The sequence below is a fragment of the Belonocnema kinseyi genome, chromosome 10 (assembly GCF_010883055.1).
Source record: "Belonocnema kinseyi isolate 2016_QV_RU_SX_M_011 chromosome 10, B_treatae_v1, whole genome shotgun sequence".
Classification (NCBI taxonomy): Eukaryota; Metazoa; Arthropoda; class Insecta; order Hymenoptera; family Cynipidae; genus Belonocnema; species Belonocnema kinseyi.
In genome coordinates, this window is record NC_046666.1 from 65,161,224 (window position 1) to 65,178,343 (window position 17,120).

A 17,120-nucleotide genomic window follows, 5' to 3' on the forward strand; every position below is an offset into this window, starting at 1 on the left:
AAGTCAAGAAGAACCATGTCAGGCCTCGAGTGAGCAACAGAAACAATTGTCAAGAATATAAAGTTCCAGTATATGCAGCACTTCCCATTCTCGACAATTGACTCGATTTCCCTAAGAGCATTTAGAGGAGCGATATTAAGGTTAATGCCGTAAAAGTGACAGAGATTGTAATGAAGCACTCTTAGTGCCGCCTTGTGCCTTTGAATGTAGGTTGTTCCCGCGTGAGATGGACAACTAGATAGTACGTGAACTAAATGCTCGGGATGTGCATGGCACGCCCTGCAGCTATAATCAGGAATGTCTTGGCTTTCAGGAGTGAGTACTCGATATAGATAAGATTTGATGCATTTTGCTCACCCCTAATACTGAAGTCAAGTCCGAGTTTTTCAGCAGCCTCCTCCGCTGCTTTGTACAGAAACGCTCCTTTGCCCACTTCGTCGTGATTCCTGCCATTTTAAGAAGAGGGTCTCTTCCATTTGCAACTCTATGTGCTGTACCCAGAATAATCCTTTTATGAAGACATTCAAGATTCAATATTCCGCGACCCCCTTGACGGCGTGAGATATACAGTCGCGGAACGCAAGACTTAAGATGAATGCTTTTGTTCATGTGCATAACCTTTCTTGTCCCGATATCAAGAGATCTGAGCTCGTTCTTCGTCCATGGAACTACTCCAAATGAATAGAGTAGTACTGGGACGGCAAGCATGTTCTTTGCAGTGACCTTGTACTTTCGATCTGCAGGTTCGCCGCACAAGTGCCCGTTGGATTGGCAAAGTGCTAGAGATAGTGGCAATAATGTAAGGCAAAAGAGGAGTGGGCTCATGGTGTCGCCCTGAAAGATACCTCTCTGAAAGGTGACCTTGTTAGTTGTCACACGATTTTTTCCAGATGAGATAGTAAATCTGGTTTTCCAAAGCGGCATCAATCTCTCTACGCACTTAAATATTTGCCGATGAACCTTTAAGATTTCCAAAAGACAGATGATAAGTCTATGGGAGGTCGAATCGAAAGCTTTCCGATAATCAATTCAGGCCATCGATAGGTCACGCGTAGCCTCGTTTTTCATACATTTCTTGCCATACAGGTTCAATTACCCGAACAAACCTATCATTTAGGATAGCTGTGAATATCTTATAAAGTGTGTTCAGACAAGTTATTGGCCTGTAATTCTTCGGGTCAGCTAAGTTGCCTATTTTCGGCAGGAGTAATGTGCGCCCTTCCACCAACTACTCCGGAATCGGCTCTTCCAACTTCAAATATGAGGTAAAAATACGGGGCAAATGCTGATGGGTTGAAAAAAACTTCTTACGCCAAAAGGTTCTGATACAATCTGGTCCCGATGCGGAATAGTTCTTCATCCCTCTTAATACTTTTTTCATCTCCTCGGTAGTGATGGGTGGGCATTCTTTATCAGGTGTTATGAGGGCAACACACAGCTTTTTGAAGCTATTTATATTTTCTGAGTCTTCGTCCAGTCTATGCTGCACTTCGCAGACTTCTCTCCAAAATACTTTGACCTCCTCTGGTTTGTGTGGGTGTTCGACAGTAACTGGAGGGTCTTGGAAGCGTCGAGGTGGGTCAGATAGAAACTGTTGATTTCCTCTGACCCACCTCTCCCTTCGCTCTAGACTTCTCTTAGCGTCAGATAGTATCCGTATTCTCTCAACAATATGCTGCCTGATGGTCAGCAGCTTTGACTTTTTAAGTGTGTGATAACGAGTCCGGAGTTCGCGCGCGAACTTTCGAACCTTGGCCGTAAATTTCCAGCCAGATTTGATGTAGTCAATCACACACTGAATGCGGGACGCGTACTGTCTTGCCCAGCCTATTTTTATGGCAAGTTGATGCATTCGTCTTTTGGTCTTATGATCAACCGTTGGTTTTGTTTTACGGTTCGCATCGGCCAAAGCTCTCGCTGCATTATACACACAATAATTGATAGCCCAGAGGTCAGATTCATCGTAAAAATGTCCACGAAGCTCATCATCCATTTCAGCCAGATCTTTAGGGTTGAGAGAAACCTTAGTGTTGATGTTTCTCCGGGTTTTAAAGCATCGCTCTTCATCTATTGGATGCCTGCCTACGGTTGGTCTTAGTGTCGCCTCTCTTTCTTTTTTGCCGGCTTGTTCTAGCTGTGGTAGATTTGGCGTTCCGCTTACATAGCCCCTTTTACGGAGTAGTTCAGCATGGTTTCGCAGACGTTGCTGCGAAAAGTGCGATAGCTCCGGGTATTTCTCGCACCACAGAGCATGCAGCCGTGCCATGTAACCCCGTTCACGGGCCACACTCGCATCGTAGCACTCTAGCAAGTCGTGATTCAGTTGCTCCGTCCACCCAAAGGTCGCGAGATCTCGCCGATCCATCGCATTGAATCCATTTTCATTCGCTCCCCCAGCTCTAGATTGGTCGGCATTGTTGGCCGACCCATTGTCGGGAGCCCTGGGCCTTCTGTTGTTTTGAACCGCACTTACTACAAATATGTTTGGTGTTGTCATTGTTGTTCCCACGAGAAGCTAGGGAAAGAGGTTCGTCCATCCTTGTAGAGCCCCGCATGCAAGGATAAGGCTGCGTACTCTGAGAGGTCGCCCGGTATCACAGAGTCACCGTTCTAGACACCTCACCCAGGTGCCATTCAGCTTTCGGCACGGTTTTCACAACTCCGCTTGTGGGTTAATTCCTTCGGGACCACCCCTGGACAATTGTCCGCGACTGCCTATTTATTTTTGTAACCATATTCAGCAGAAACCCTTGATACAGGGACCCTCTATCCGCAACCCGAGGACGCGTTCGGTGGCTTTGTCATAGGCCCTTCGGTTTGATTCTAGAGGAATCAAAACCGAATATATATATATTCAATCAACTTATTCACGGATTTTCAATGTATTATACTTGTTTGACGATAATAACGAAAATTTTGTTGGTTTTTACGTATTTCTAACGGCTAAGGAGATCCTTCTAGAAAGTTACAATGTTTATTTTTTTGAAGAAAATTTTTAAGGGTTACACTTGTTTAGACCCACAGATTCTGAATTTTTTAATGATAAATAAATGATTTAATAATTGCACATTTTTCATTCATCAATTTTAATCTCATTTCTGAGCCGTAGCCATACAAGTAAGACGAAGGCCTATGTCTCGACTCAGTTTTGAGACACAGCCAGGCATCGATGCCTTGGAGACGAACTCAGGACATAACAAAGTCGAACTCAGGTCGAAGAATTTTAGCTCGTATTGGCCTTTAGTACACTCTGTTAGTGTCCTACATTAAAGGTCAAGTTCGTTAGACAGCCATTATTGATGAAAATTCAAAAAGTGAGCACATTTTGAATATTTTTGAGACCACTTTTCTCAAGATTCAAAAGTTTTCTGGACATAGTATTAAAAAGTACAAACAATTTATCCTTATGACTTTTTTCACAAAACCAAAAATTACCAGAGATATAGCATTTAGAAAGTTTCAAATAACACGCGAAAAGAACATTTTAAGCCAAATAACGCACGATATAAAAATAATTCAAGAGAAGAAAATGTTGATTTTGAATGCCCTACAAGATTATCATAACAACTGGTTGATTTTCAGTAGATAATTAAATTGACAAATTGTCGGTAACTGAGGTTAAAGATATAATTTAGAAGTTAAAAAACAGCCTGGCTGTTATGAATTGTAATAATATGCATTTATGGAAATAATATACAATATACAGAATTTGTTCAAATTTGTATACAACAAAAATTAGAATTTTTGTATCACCGGAAGTACTTAATTTCTCAACAAAAAAAAAACACTGGCCAAAACCAACTTTATATGGGTGATCTATTTTCGTCTTAATTTGTTGAAATTTGTGCAACCAACTTCAACCCCTAAAAACTGTCCCTGTGCGGAAAACAGCATGGCGGGGCCAGCGAAACGTCTCGCTAGCCCCAACTTTATCAAAAATAAACTTTATATAGCCGAATTATTTCCTTCTTTTTTTTCAGATTTTTACCAATTTTACCAATTATTACCAACTTCAATCTCTAAAAACAGCCCCTGTGTGAAAAACACCATGGCGAGGCCAGCGAAACGTTTTGCTGGCCCCGACATTATCCAAAATAAACTTTATATGGGTGAATTATTTTCGTCTTAATTTGTTCAAATATGTGCAACCACCTTCAACCTCCGAAAACTACCCCCCAGACGGAAAACACCATAGCGGTGCCAGCGAAACTTTTCGCTTGTCCCGACATTATCCAAAATAAACTTTATATGGGTGCATTATTTTCGTCTTAATTTCTTCAAATTTGTGCAACCAACTTCAACCCCAAAAACTAACCCCTAGGCGGAAAACACAATAGCGGTGCCCGCGAAACGTTTCGCCTGCCCCGACATTATTGGGCGCATTATTTTCGTCATAATTTGTTTGAATTTGTGTAGCAAACTTCAACCACTAAAAACCACTCCCAGTCAGTGCAGTGACGCGTCAGTCGGGGTTTCTGACGTATCATACTTAAAAAATGTATTATACGTAAAAGACCTGTAAAAACGTAATAAACGTAATAAAGGTGGTGGACTTGGATAGAGCATAATATAACCTCACTTTTTTTAATTATGCTTATGTGACCGACTTACATTATTGTTGTTCATCAGAACTCCATTTGACATAAAAATATCACCAAGAATATCAAAACTGACACCACTCATTTTATAATTATTATTTTGACTGCTGTCATCTAATTGCATCAGGTTTTCTTCTGATGCGTTCATAATTAAAACGCTCTTTTTTCTGAAAAAAGTTTTGAAATCAGCGAAAATCCTTGAATTATTTGTTTTTTATTTTTAAGATATTTGCAGTTCGGATGGTTTGAAAATTCACCTGTGCTTTCTTAACCTTTTTTTAGCCGTATTCGAAAATACGCGGTTGCATCCCTGAGAAAACGCAATATTTGTACCATTTTTTTTTAAAAGGAAGAATAATTCTTCCCAATATGGATTCCGCTGTCTGCCGCCTCTATTCATTGTCGAAGTTGTAGAATAATAACTTTTTTTCATTCAATTTAAATTTCATGCCATCTTGAAAACGTATATTATGTTTTGTACAAAACTGAGGTCGTAATATACGTACGTAAATTACGTCAAAAACCTCATGTAATTTATCTAAGGTATATTACGTGCACAATCCTGCTCCCAGTGTGGCAAACACCATGGCGTCACACGCGAAACGTACCACTGGTCCCTACATTATTCAATATCACCGTATATGGGTGCACTTTTCTCGTCCTAATTTGTCCAAATTTGGGCAAGAACCTTCAACCCCCAGTGGGCACAAGCGTTAAAGAACACCTTTAGAACGTCTTAAAAATGTCCTAAGTCAGTCCATATAACGTTCCATAAACATACAATTTTCCAGAGACATTTCAAAGACGTAATTGGAACATAAAACGTTTTAAGAACATTATTTGGCCTGACTTAGGACAGTTTTTAAAACGTTCGAATGACGTCTTTTGACTTGTACGTCCAAAAAACGTTTTAAGGACGTTCCAATTATAGTCCGAGATCTCACTGCGTTTTTTCGAAGGTGAGAACTGATCGTGATAAAAGTTAGTGTAAATGAAAGCTGACACGTAGGCGATTAAGAAACTGCCCGCCTGCTAGTTCCAAGTCGGTCATAGGTGCGATAAAATTGGACTTTTATCGGCAAATTTAATCAATAATCACCTGGTATGTCTGAACGCAATGAAATCTGTACCACATTGTAGGAGGCGATTAGTGCTTTCAGAAAATGTGTGACTGCCACCCTCCACCTGCTCAAAAACCCCTGGCCGACAGGCCTAAAGGGCGTGATTGCAGGTAACTTTCAGGGTATGCTAAGGAACGCGATAAGACAAAAACTAAATAAAAGGTGAAAGCCTTCTGTACACGAAAAACTCTGCCTGCCAAGGCTGAAGGTAACAGAAATATGCCGCAGACGTATTTCTTTGCCGAATTTATTTGCTTTCGCTGTAATATTGTAGACGGGAGGCTACCGTAAGAAGAGGCTTCATCTTCGTTGCGGGCGAGGTCTACCGGGTGGGTGCGGTGGGGAAGGCGACTGAGCCTCATTGGAAACTGTAAAAGGATCCATTACTCGAAATTCCCTCAGTAGGCGGCAAACACTTGTGAATGGATAGACCCTTTTCAACAATACCATCAGGCTGTGAGCATACAGTAGCAATGTTATTCAATGGGACTCGAGGCACGTTTGTAAATTTGATTCTGAAAGAAAAGTCGACATTTGGCCTCGGAATGCTTATTTTTAACTATTCAGTTAGAGTGTGATGATAATTTCTGACATTGAAGAAAATTAATCACCAAGTTTAATAATATTATCATATAAATAATCATTAAATTTTTAATCAAAACTTAAAGTTATTATGAGCTAAATTAAAATTATATAAATTTATTATATTAATGTTTTAATTGTGTTAATGATTTAACGTTGAAAAACTTATTAATTTTAGATTAAAATTAAATAATATCGTATTTTTATTTTAACTTCATCTAATCAAAATTTATTAACTATTTAATATTAGAGCTATATTTGTTAAAGTAATAATTAGTTAAAATTTATCTTAAAATTTAAATTAGATATATTGCGAAATCAAGTTTAATAATATTATTATATAAAATATAATTAAGCATTGGGGTTAAAACGTAAAGTTATTATAAGCTAAATAACAATTAAATAAATTTATTATAAAATGTAAATGTAAATTTATATATAAAATGTTGTGCCCACTGGGCCCCTAAAAACCACCCCTTGTTCGGCAAACACCATGGCGGGGCCAGCAAAAAATACCGCCGTTCCCGACATTATCCAAAATGAACGATATATGAGTGAATTATTTTCCTCTTAATTTTTCCAAACTTGCGCAGGAAGCTTCTACCCCTAAAAACTACACTCTGTGCGGTAAACACCTTGGTGGGTCCAGAGTGGTTTAGAGGTTGAAGTTGGTTGCACAAATTTGAACGAATTAAGACAAAAATAATTCACACATAGAAAGTTGATCTTGGAAAATGTTGAGACCAGCGGTACGTTTCACTGGCCCCGCCATGTTGTTTTCCGCACATGGGGTAGTTTTTAGGAGTGGCACATAGCCACTTTCGTCAATCGTCGGACAATCGCCCCGACGTATTTGATTCAAGTTTTCGTTCTTTGAATCGATAAAAAAATATATAAATAACCCGGATGCAATTGGTACTATTCTTGAACCAAAAACGTAGGATAAAATATCATTCTATGCATTCAAAGATATTTAAACCCAAATCTACCTGCTCATAATTAACGATATTCACACCGAACTAAACTACTTGCTTTCCTAGCTATATATAAAATTTGCAAAATAAAATCACACCAAGAAACTCATTTCACGGTTCTCACACATACCGCCCCGGTGAAAAAACCCTACACTAGAGATAGCGTCCCGGGACCTATCCAACACCTGAGCTTCTAGATCACGTTTGGGCATTTTTCACACAAACTTGAAGACCTGCAATCGTACACCGTTTTTACTTCAAATGAAAATTAAATATTTAATTAATTTTCACAATGCGTCATCGTTAAATTATTACAAGAATCATCAGATGATCAGAAATAAGAAAAATTCTTTTAATTGTTAAGAATATTTCATGCTTTCTTTTAATATCTGGTTATTAAGAAAAGGAACTTTAATTATTGAGAAAATTATTATTTTAATAGTAGTTGTTGAAAAATTTAAGTTAAACGCAAATTCTCAAATCACCCACGCACACATAGATCTTACGCCCAACTTAATTAATGTAACGGTGTACGCTGATACCAAATATTCACTAGAATATTTGGATATCTGAGAAGAATTAAGACATCCTGTTCTATGATTAGTAATTTTTTTCTCAAATTAAATTTTTACCAAAAATTACTTTACTTTTTATGTGTTGAGTTTTAATGTTATTCATTAATCACTTTAATTAAAGGACTCAAATTCATATAAATTAACTAAGGTTTGTGCAAATTTAAGGTTTTGTTCCAAATAAAATTTATGTTGCAAAAAAGACAATTCAAATTTAAACTAAAATAATAGTTGAATTCAATACAATATAATACAAATTTGCCCTAGGAGGTTTCTTCACACTGAAGGAAAACTGAAATAATAATTTTTTTAACATGCTGAAATTCCTTCGATGCGCAGTCTGCCTACGAAATCTTTTCTTGGTCTCCAAATTGAATTATAACATTTTGAAAGACTGATTCTAACTTTGGGAATTTTGAAAACAACTTATTTGTGTATTCTGAAAGAATTTTTAAAATGTTTTAAGCCCCGAGAAAAGATAGAACCTGATTTAAGAAATCCATAATATTTCGAAAATCCACTCGCTAATTAAATAATGACGTTCTGAATTAGCGGCCACTATACCATTTTCAATTTAAATTACAACCTATCCCCGTGTCGGTTTGGAACTTTAATCCTGCGACATGATTGGGACTAAGAGGGACTCAAAAAATAACTTTCGTGGATTTTCTCGTCGGGGCGATGGCAGCATTGCCTCTTTAGACCAGTTCCCAGAGATTCCTTCTCTTCTGCGAAGACCGGATCCTAAGATGCTGGGGCCGCATGTGCTCTGGATCCTCCTGTCCTTCAGAAAACGGCCTGAAAAAGGACAAAATTATGTAAATCAAATTAACTTACTATAAATGTGGATACAAAGTTTAAAAAATAATATATCAATGCAGTAAAAAATTTGAGAATGCAAGAAAACAAGTGCTTATACAATTATTGTTAATGATTAGCTTTGCAAATAAGATCGAATTTTACGGTTAATCATAAATATAAAATTGTTTCTCGTTTCCCAGAAATATGTATTACTGTTTATCAACTTATAAGCCATCTTCTGTTCCCATCAAATAATAAAAAAATAATATTTAAATTATAAAAAATAATAATTAATTGTACATACATCCAGATTAGCTGAAGAATGCCTGATGTCAAAACTAACCACTTTACTACGCTCAAAAGGTATCTAATAATAGCAACATCGCAATAATAGCAACATTGGAAAGGGGTAGGGGTTTGACCAACATTATTTCTGTACGCAGTCACAGGAGTGACTTCCCACACCCACGAGACGTTGGAAAGGAGTAGGGGTTTGACCAACATACTTCTGTGAAGAGTCATAGAGGTGTCTTCCCACCCCCGCAAGACGTTGGAAAGGTGTAGGGGTTTGCCCACCATTATTTCTGTAAGCAGTCACAGGAGTGCCTTCCCACCCCACTTTCACGAGATTTTGGGAAGTTGCAGTGGTTTGACCAACATAATTTCTCTTAACAGTCACAGGAGTGCCTCCCCGCCCCCACGAGACGTTGAAAAGGATTAGGGGTTTGACCAACATTATTTCTGTAAACAGTCACAGGGGTGCCTTCCAGCCCACAAGATGTTGGAAGGGGGTCGGGGTTTGAACAACATAATTTCTTTAACCCCCACGAGATGTTGGAGAGGCATAGTGGTTTAACTCACATTATTTATATGAACAGTCACAGGGATGTCTTCCCGTCCCCACGAGATTTTGAGAGAGGTAGGGGTTTGACCACCATTATTTCTATAAACAGCAACAGAGGCGCCTACCCAACCCCTACGTGGCGTTGAGAAGGAGTAAGGGTTTAACCAACATTATTTCTGTCATCAGTTTCAGGTGTGCTTTCTCGCCCCCACGAGATGTTGAAAAGGGGTGCCTTTCGGGCCTGACGAGATGTTGGAAAGAGGCAAGGGTTGGACCAACATTATTTCTGTAAGCAGTCACAGGAGTTCCTTCCTGCCCCCCGAAAGGTTGGAAAGTGTTAGGGGTTTGACCAAAACTATTTATGTGAACAGTCACAGGGGTACCTTCCAGACCATTGCAGTGCCTTCTAGCCCTTACAAGATGTTGGAAAAGGGTGCCTTTCTGCTCTCACGAGATGTTGAAAAGGGGCAGGGGTTTTACCAGCATTACTATTTTTCTTACCAGCCACAGGGATGCTTTCCTGCCCCCACGAGATGTTGGAAAGGGGTATGGGATTTACCAGCACTATTTTTGTAAGCACTGTTAGGGGTGCTTTCCCACCCCCACAAGATGCTCGAAAGAGGTAGGGGTTTGACCGACATTATTTCTGTCACCAAACTCAGGGGTGCCTTCTCGCCCCCACGAGATGTCGCGAAGGGGTAGGGGTAGGGGTTTGACAAACATTATTTCTGTAAGCAGTCACAGGAGCGCCTTACCTCCCCACGAGACGTTATGAAGGGGTAGATGTTTTACTAACATTATTTCTGTGTACAGTCACAGGGGTGTCTTTCCGTGCCCCCAAGAGACGTTATAAATGGGTAGGGGTTTCACGAACATTTATAGGAACTATCAAAGGAGTGCCATTCTGTTTTCATACACGGAGAAAAAGATATCGCACAATGATATCGCAAAACTTCTATATTGCAAGAGATCGCAATATGATAACGTACAATCAGGTCCCAGTGCTTTGTACGATATTAAAATGCACTAATATCACATAAAAAAATGAAGTTAAATTGTGTTGCTGTCGTCTGCTACGACGGCGTTCTTAGCAGCAACGGGAAAAAAGGCAGAGCATGAGTGAGTTCGAGCTATAAATTGGGACACCAGATTTAAAACAATCACAGAAAAAAGTAGAAATTTTCTGCAGGTAAGACCTGCAACGGTTAATGATTAAACATATTTCGGCGAAAGTTTCACTGAGGTTAGGAAAATAATTTTGAACTCGTCGACTGTGTCGCGCCTAAGTGAAAAGATTTCGGTAAAACATGTAGAATCAACATCAGAAAACACACACCAAATTTTTTCTTACTGATATATTTCCTCCGAAATAAGTCACATTATTGTAGACGAATTAGAACTGATTCAATACCATTTAGCAAACGCTAAGCTTATAATATGAAAGATTATCCAGGCAAGGTTAACAATCGGAAATTATCTTCGATTCATGTAAAGTTTATCTGGCAAGGTTAATCTTTGTTTCGGTGAATCTTTCACCTGGAATCGATGTAAACTTTATCTTTAATTTTTTCTGTGATGGTTTGCTGACTACTAGAACCCTCGCGAGATCACAAAAGAAGAAATAAATTGTGATAGCGTAATAAACTTAAATTCTTACGTTATAGATTACCCAATTATGCGGTATATAATGTAAAAACTTGCAATGTACGATATCACGATTTTGCGCTATTGTAATGTGATAATTACGATATATAGCGCAGGAATTACGATATATATTGTAATTCATGCGATATAGTTTTCTCAGTGTGAGTTTTTGGAAAGGGGTATGGGTTTGACCAACATTATATCCCGTAATGCTCGAAAAGGGTAGGGGTTTGACCAACATTATTTCTAGTAACGATCAAAAGCGTGTTTTCCTGCTTCTACGAGATGTTGCAAAGGGATAGAGGTTTAACAAAAATTATTTATATGACCAGACACAAGGGTCCCTTTCTACCCTCACGGGATGTTTCAAAGGGGTACGGTTTCAACCAAAATTATTTCTATGATCAGTCAAAGGAGTACCTTCCTGTCCCCACGAGATGTTGGAAGGATTAGGGGTTTGACAAAAATTATTGATGTGACCAATTACAGGAGTCCTTTCCAGCCCCACGAAACGTTGGAAAGTGGTATTATTTTTGCTAACATATTTATGTCACCAGTCAAAGGAGTGCCCTCAAACGCCACGAAACGTGGGATAGGGGTTTGACCAATATTATTTCTGTGGTCAGTCACAGGTTTTCCTTCCCGCATCCACGGGCTGTTGGAAAGGTATAGGGGTTTGGTCAAAATTATTTCTCTGACCAGCCAGAGGAGTGCCTCCTCGCACCCGCGAAGTTTTGGAAAAGTGCAGGGGTTTCACCAGCATTATTTTTGTGACCAGGCATAGAGATGCCTTCCCGCCAACACGAAACGTTGGAAAGGGTTATGGGTTTGCCTAATATTATTTCTGTGGCCCCATGAGACACTGGAAAGGGGTAGAGGTTTGAAAAAAAAATTATTTCGGTGAGCAGTAAAAGGAGTGCCTTTCCGCCCACATGAGATTTTGGTAAGGGGTACGGGTTTGACCCTGTAAAAAAATAACTTTTAAATCACATGACCTTACTCTAAGATATCTGACCGTACCTTCGGTATGCTAACAATTTTTTTACCGGTACCAGCAGAGAAATTTATTGCTGGTACCGGCAGAAAGCTTTTTTGTCGGCATCGGCAGTCTTTCCACACCGTTTCCAATAATTATTTCAATACTTTAATATGATTAATTTACGTACATATTTTTTCCTGTAATTATTCCTCTAATCGCAAAAATTATAGAAAATTTATTATAAGAAAATCATTATAGGGCTATAATATTTTTCCAATTACATTTTTCTTAAGGGAGTATAATAGGGTTCCAAAAAATAAATCTCAAATAGAGGGTATGCCACCCCCTGCGTCCATTTTATGAGGTTTCCAGAAAATGTTTCAGCCAAATCAGTTAACCCAAAATCATTATTATAATGCGTATGGCGCCACTCCGAAGACACCCATTTAAAAAAAAAGTGTTGCATGGCCGAAATTTTAACCGAATTTTAATCTGTGAAGCTGTGGCTATCGCGTGAACTAGGGTATTTTTAAAATATTGAAAAAAGAGTAATTGACACGGTTTTGAACCTACCCTACAAATTTAAAAGAAATCGGTCAAACCGTTTTTGAAATATCATGCCGGCCAATTGGAAAAACGTGGTTTCGAGGGTTTAGAGGGAAACTGATCTTTCTTCGTTAACTTTCTCGCTTATTATTTCATATCAATTTTCTGTCATTAATGCGGAATTTGTAACTGTTAATAGCAAATTGTTTGTTGAAACCATCATTTAATTGTTTAAACAATTTATTAGAGATTAATTGTTTATTTTTATCAAAATGAGATTAACATATTTTTTAATTTGTTGAAGTGTGTTTTTTATTCTTTATTGTTTAAATTTTATACAAATACTTTAAATAATTTACATTTATTTAATTAATTTTTTATAATGATCATGAAACATTGAAGAACAAAAAACTACGAGGGTAGTTCAATAAGTCCTTAGAATGACCAACAGATGGCGCGCGAATCGCTCCAAATCATCTGTTTTCAGTCAGCACCACTCCCGACTAGATATATGGTGCAGTCACAGTCCACATCTTCTGAGTTTACGTGGTTTTATAACCAATTGAAAAAAAAATTGTTCGTTAAGAAAAATAGAAAAAAAACGAGTTCAGAGCGGTAATCAAACATTTTCATTTAAAGTCAAATTGAATGCTCTTTATTTAAACAAAAGAACCGGTGGTCATGCTAGCTTAACGTTAAGATAGCAGAACCACACATGATAAAAAACTAATTTTTTCAAATTTCTTTGCTCTATAATTTAGGGCTCATTTAGGGCTCACTTAATGCCCTATTGCCAAATGTAATGCTCCGCAATTTTTTGAAAAAACCTGTGGTCATGCTAGCTTAACGTTAACCTAGCAGGACCACAGAGAGAAAAAAAAGACTTAGGCATTATTTCTTTCCACAATAATTTAGGGCTCATTTAGACCTCTGGCAATCTGATAATGAAAAATTTTAAAAAATTGTTCAAACAATTCTAGTAAAAATGAATTCAACCAATTCAACACATTTTTACTCCTCGTATAATTTAGGGCTCCTTTAGGACTAATTTGGGAAGGTATTCTCAAATGTTATGTTGTAGTATTTTTTGTAAAAACAGATAAAAAATTGTTTAAACATATTTAAAAATTTTTAATTATCATATTCCCAGAGCCCTAAATGAGCCCAAAATTATTCTACGAGGTGAATTTTCTGTAAAATCATTTTTATTCAATTTTCCAGCAGTCTTGAGCTAACTTATTATTAAGCTATTGCAAACACTATTCTTTTCAAAAAATAAAAGAGCCCAAAATTTAGTACTACGGGCCCAAATTAGTCCTCAATGAACCCTAAATTATGCGGGGAGTAAAAATGGGTTTTATGGTTTTCTTCATGTATTTTTTATAACGTTAAGGTAGCACAATACAAGGTGATTTGTTCAACTTAAAATTTTCAAATATCATTTAATATTTCAAATTTTCCCCTGCCCCCACCCCCTGGGGGCGGTGTGGGGGAACGGATTTTAACCTCAGTGTATGTACTCCTCAGAGTGATAAAATTTTGATTCATAACATTTTTTTATAGAGTACCTATTTTTCGAGATATTTGAAAGTTTCAAGCTAAAAAAATCACCCTTTATAACAAAAAAAAGGGCGAAGAAAATATTGCAAGACTTTCAGTGGATGATATTTCAGCTTTTACTAGATTTTTTTAAACAAAAATTGCTTAAACAATTTAAAAAAAAATTTTATCCTCATATTGCCAGAGCCCTAAATGAGCCCTAAATTATTGTTGAAAGAAATAATGCCTAAGTCGTTTTTTTCTCTGTGTGGTCCTGCTAGTTTAACGTTAAGCTAGCATGACCACAGGTTTTTTCGAAAAATTGCGGAGCATTAAATTTGACAATAGGGCATTAAGTGAGCCCTAAATGAGCCCTAAATTATAGAGAAAAGAAATTTTGAAAAATTAGTTTTTTACGATGTGTGGTTCTGCTATCTTAACGTTAAGCTAGCATGACCACCGATTTTTACATTCTCATCATTTATGATTGAGAAAGTATTAGAATTGTCGGAAATTTGACATCACACTTTTTCAACGGATCTCCACGTTTCGAGACCCCCTGAATCCGAAAATCAGGTTTTCACGATGGCGTCTGTCTGTCTGTCCGTCCGTCCGTAAACACCATAACTCTCGAAAAAATGAACGAATCAAATCCATCTTTGGCACACTTTTTCTAGGTTCTAAAAGAAAAGACAAGTTCGTTAACCAGCCATTTTTGATAAAAATTCAAAAAGTGAGTGCATTTTGAAAATTTTTGAGACCACTTTTTTCTGAATTTGAAAATTCTATGTACGGATTTTTAAAGCATTGAAAAGAACAAACAATTTATCCTAATGACTTTTTTCGATAGAAAGAAAATTCTCAGAGTCATAGCGTTTTCAAAATTTTTTTAATCAACCGAAAATCAAAATTTGAAGCCGAAAAACGCACGATATGAAAAAAAGTCAAGAGAAGAAAAACATTTCTTTTTGAAATCCCTACAAGATTATCATAATGAATTTTTGGATTTTCTTCAAAAATCGAAAATTCAAATTTTAAATGCACAAAAAATAATGGAAAATAAAAAATTTCATTTTGTGGACAAACTATATAGGAATCAAAAAAAGATGAATGAACAAAAATGGTTATCTCAAAAAAGATCTACAATTTCGTAAAGAATCACTTCTTGATAGGACGCGTACTTTTTGTATGAGTCTGAAGTTCCCAACGTTTACAAAAAACGAAAAAAACGAAAAATAAAATATTTGAAAAGTCAAAATGTTTTCATTGTTTATGACAGTATTATGTGCCAAAAGTCCCATCTTCAAGTTTCAGCCCTCTAGCGTATGTGGAACCCACCCCAAATCAACCCCTAAATATAATAAAATTCGTTAAAAATACACAATTTCAAAAAGTCAAAATGTTTTTAATGATTATCGCTGCATCTAGTGCCGAAAGTGCAACTAAAAAGTTTCATCTTTCTAGTGCATGTGGAATACACCCCAAATCAACCCCTGCACACTATAAAATTCGTTAAAAATACGCAATTTCGAAAAGTCAAAATGTTTTTAATGATTATCGCTGCATTTAGTGCTAAAAGTGCCGCCAAAAAGTTTCATCCCTCTAGTGCATGTGGAACACATCCCAAATCAAACTTTTTGGCGGCACTTTCAGCACTAAATGCAGCAATAATCATTAAAAACATTTTGACTTTTCGAAATTGTGTATTTTTAACGAATTTTATAATGTGCAGGGGTTGATTTGGGATGTGTTCCACATGCACTAGAGGGATGAAACTTTTTGGCGGCACTTTCAGCACTAAATGCAGCGATAATCATTCAAAACATTTTGACTTTTCGAAATTGTGTATTTTTAACGAATTTTATTATATCTAGGGGTTGATTTGGGGTGTGTTCCACATGCACTAGAGGGATGAAACTTTTTAGTTGCACTTTTGGCACTAAATGCAGCAATAATCATTAAAAATATTTTCACTTTTCGAAATTGTGTATTTTTAACGAATTTTATAGTGTGCAGGGGTTGATTTGGGGTGTGTTCCACATGCACTAGAGGGATGAAACTTTTTGGCGGCACTTTCAGCACTAAATGCAGCGATAGTCATTAAAATCATTTTGACTTTTTAAAATTCTTTTTTTTAACGAATTTTATAGTGTGCAGGGATTGATTTGGGCTGTGTTCCACATGCGCTAGGGGCATGAAACTTTTTTGTTGTACTTTTGGCTCTAAATGCAGCGATAATCATTAAAAACACTTTGACTTTTCGAAATTTTGTATTTTTTACGAATTTTATAGCGTGCAGGGGTTGATTTGGGGTATGTTCCACATGCACTAGAGGGATGAAACTTTTTTGTCGCACTTTTGGCTCAAAATGCAGCGATAATCATTAAAGACATTTTGACTTTTCGAAATAGTGTATTTTTAACGAATTTTATATTATGGAGGGGTTGATTTGGAGTGTGTTCCACATGCACTAGAGAGATGGAACTTTTTTGTGGTATTTTTGGCTCTTAATGCAGCGATAATCATTAAAAACATTTTGACTTTTCGAAATTGTGTATTTTTAATGAATTTTATAGTGTGCAGGGGTTGATTTGGGGTGTGTTCCACATACACAAGAGGGATGAAACTTTTTTGTAGTACTTTTAGCTCTAAATGCAGGGATAGTCATTAAAAACATTTTGACTTTTCGAAATTGTGTATTTTTAATGAATTTTATAGTGTGCAGGAGTTGATTTGGGGTGTGTTCCACATGCACTAGAGGGATGAAACTTTTTAGTTGCACTTTTGGCACTAAATGCAGCGATAATCATTTAAAATATTTTGACTTTTCGAAATTTTGTATTTTTAACGAATTTTATAGTGTGCAGGGGTTGATTTGGGGTGTGTTCCACATGCACTAGAGGGATGAAACTTTTTGGTG

General features: G+C 37.1%; 1 protein-coding gene across 1 annotated transcript in view; it reads right to left on the bottom strand.

Annotated features, from left to right (window-relative positions):
* Positions 1–8,120: 8,120 nt before the first annotated feature.
* LOC117181175 overlaps positions 8,121–17,120 on the bottom strand; it is a 12,848-nt gene continuing 3,848 nt past the window's right edge. The window contains exon 3 of the mRNA XM_033373743.1: positions 8,121–8,645. Within this exon, the coding sequence (XP_033229634.1) occupies positions 8,546–8,645 (100 nt within the window). The 3' untranslated portion in view covers positions 8,121–8,545. The remainder of the gene's footprint in view (positions 8,646–17,120) is intronic.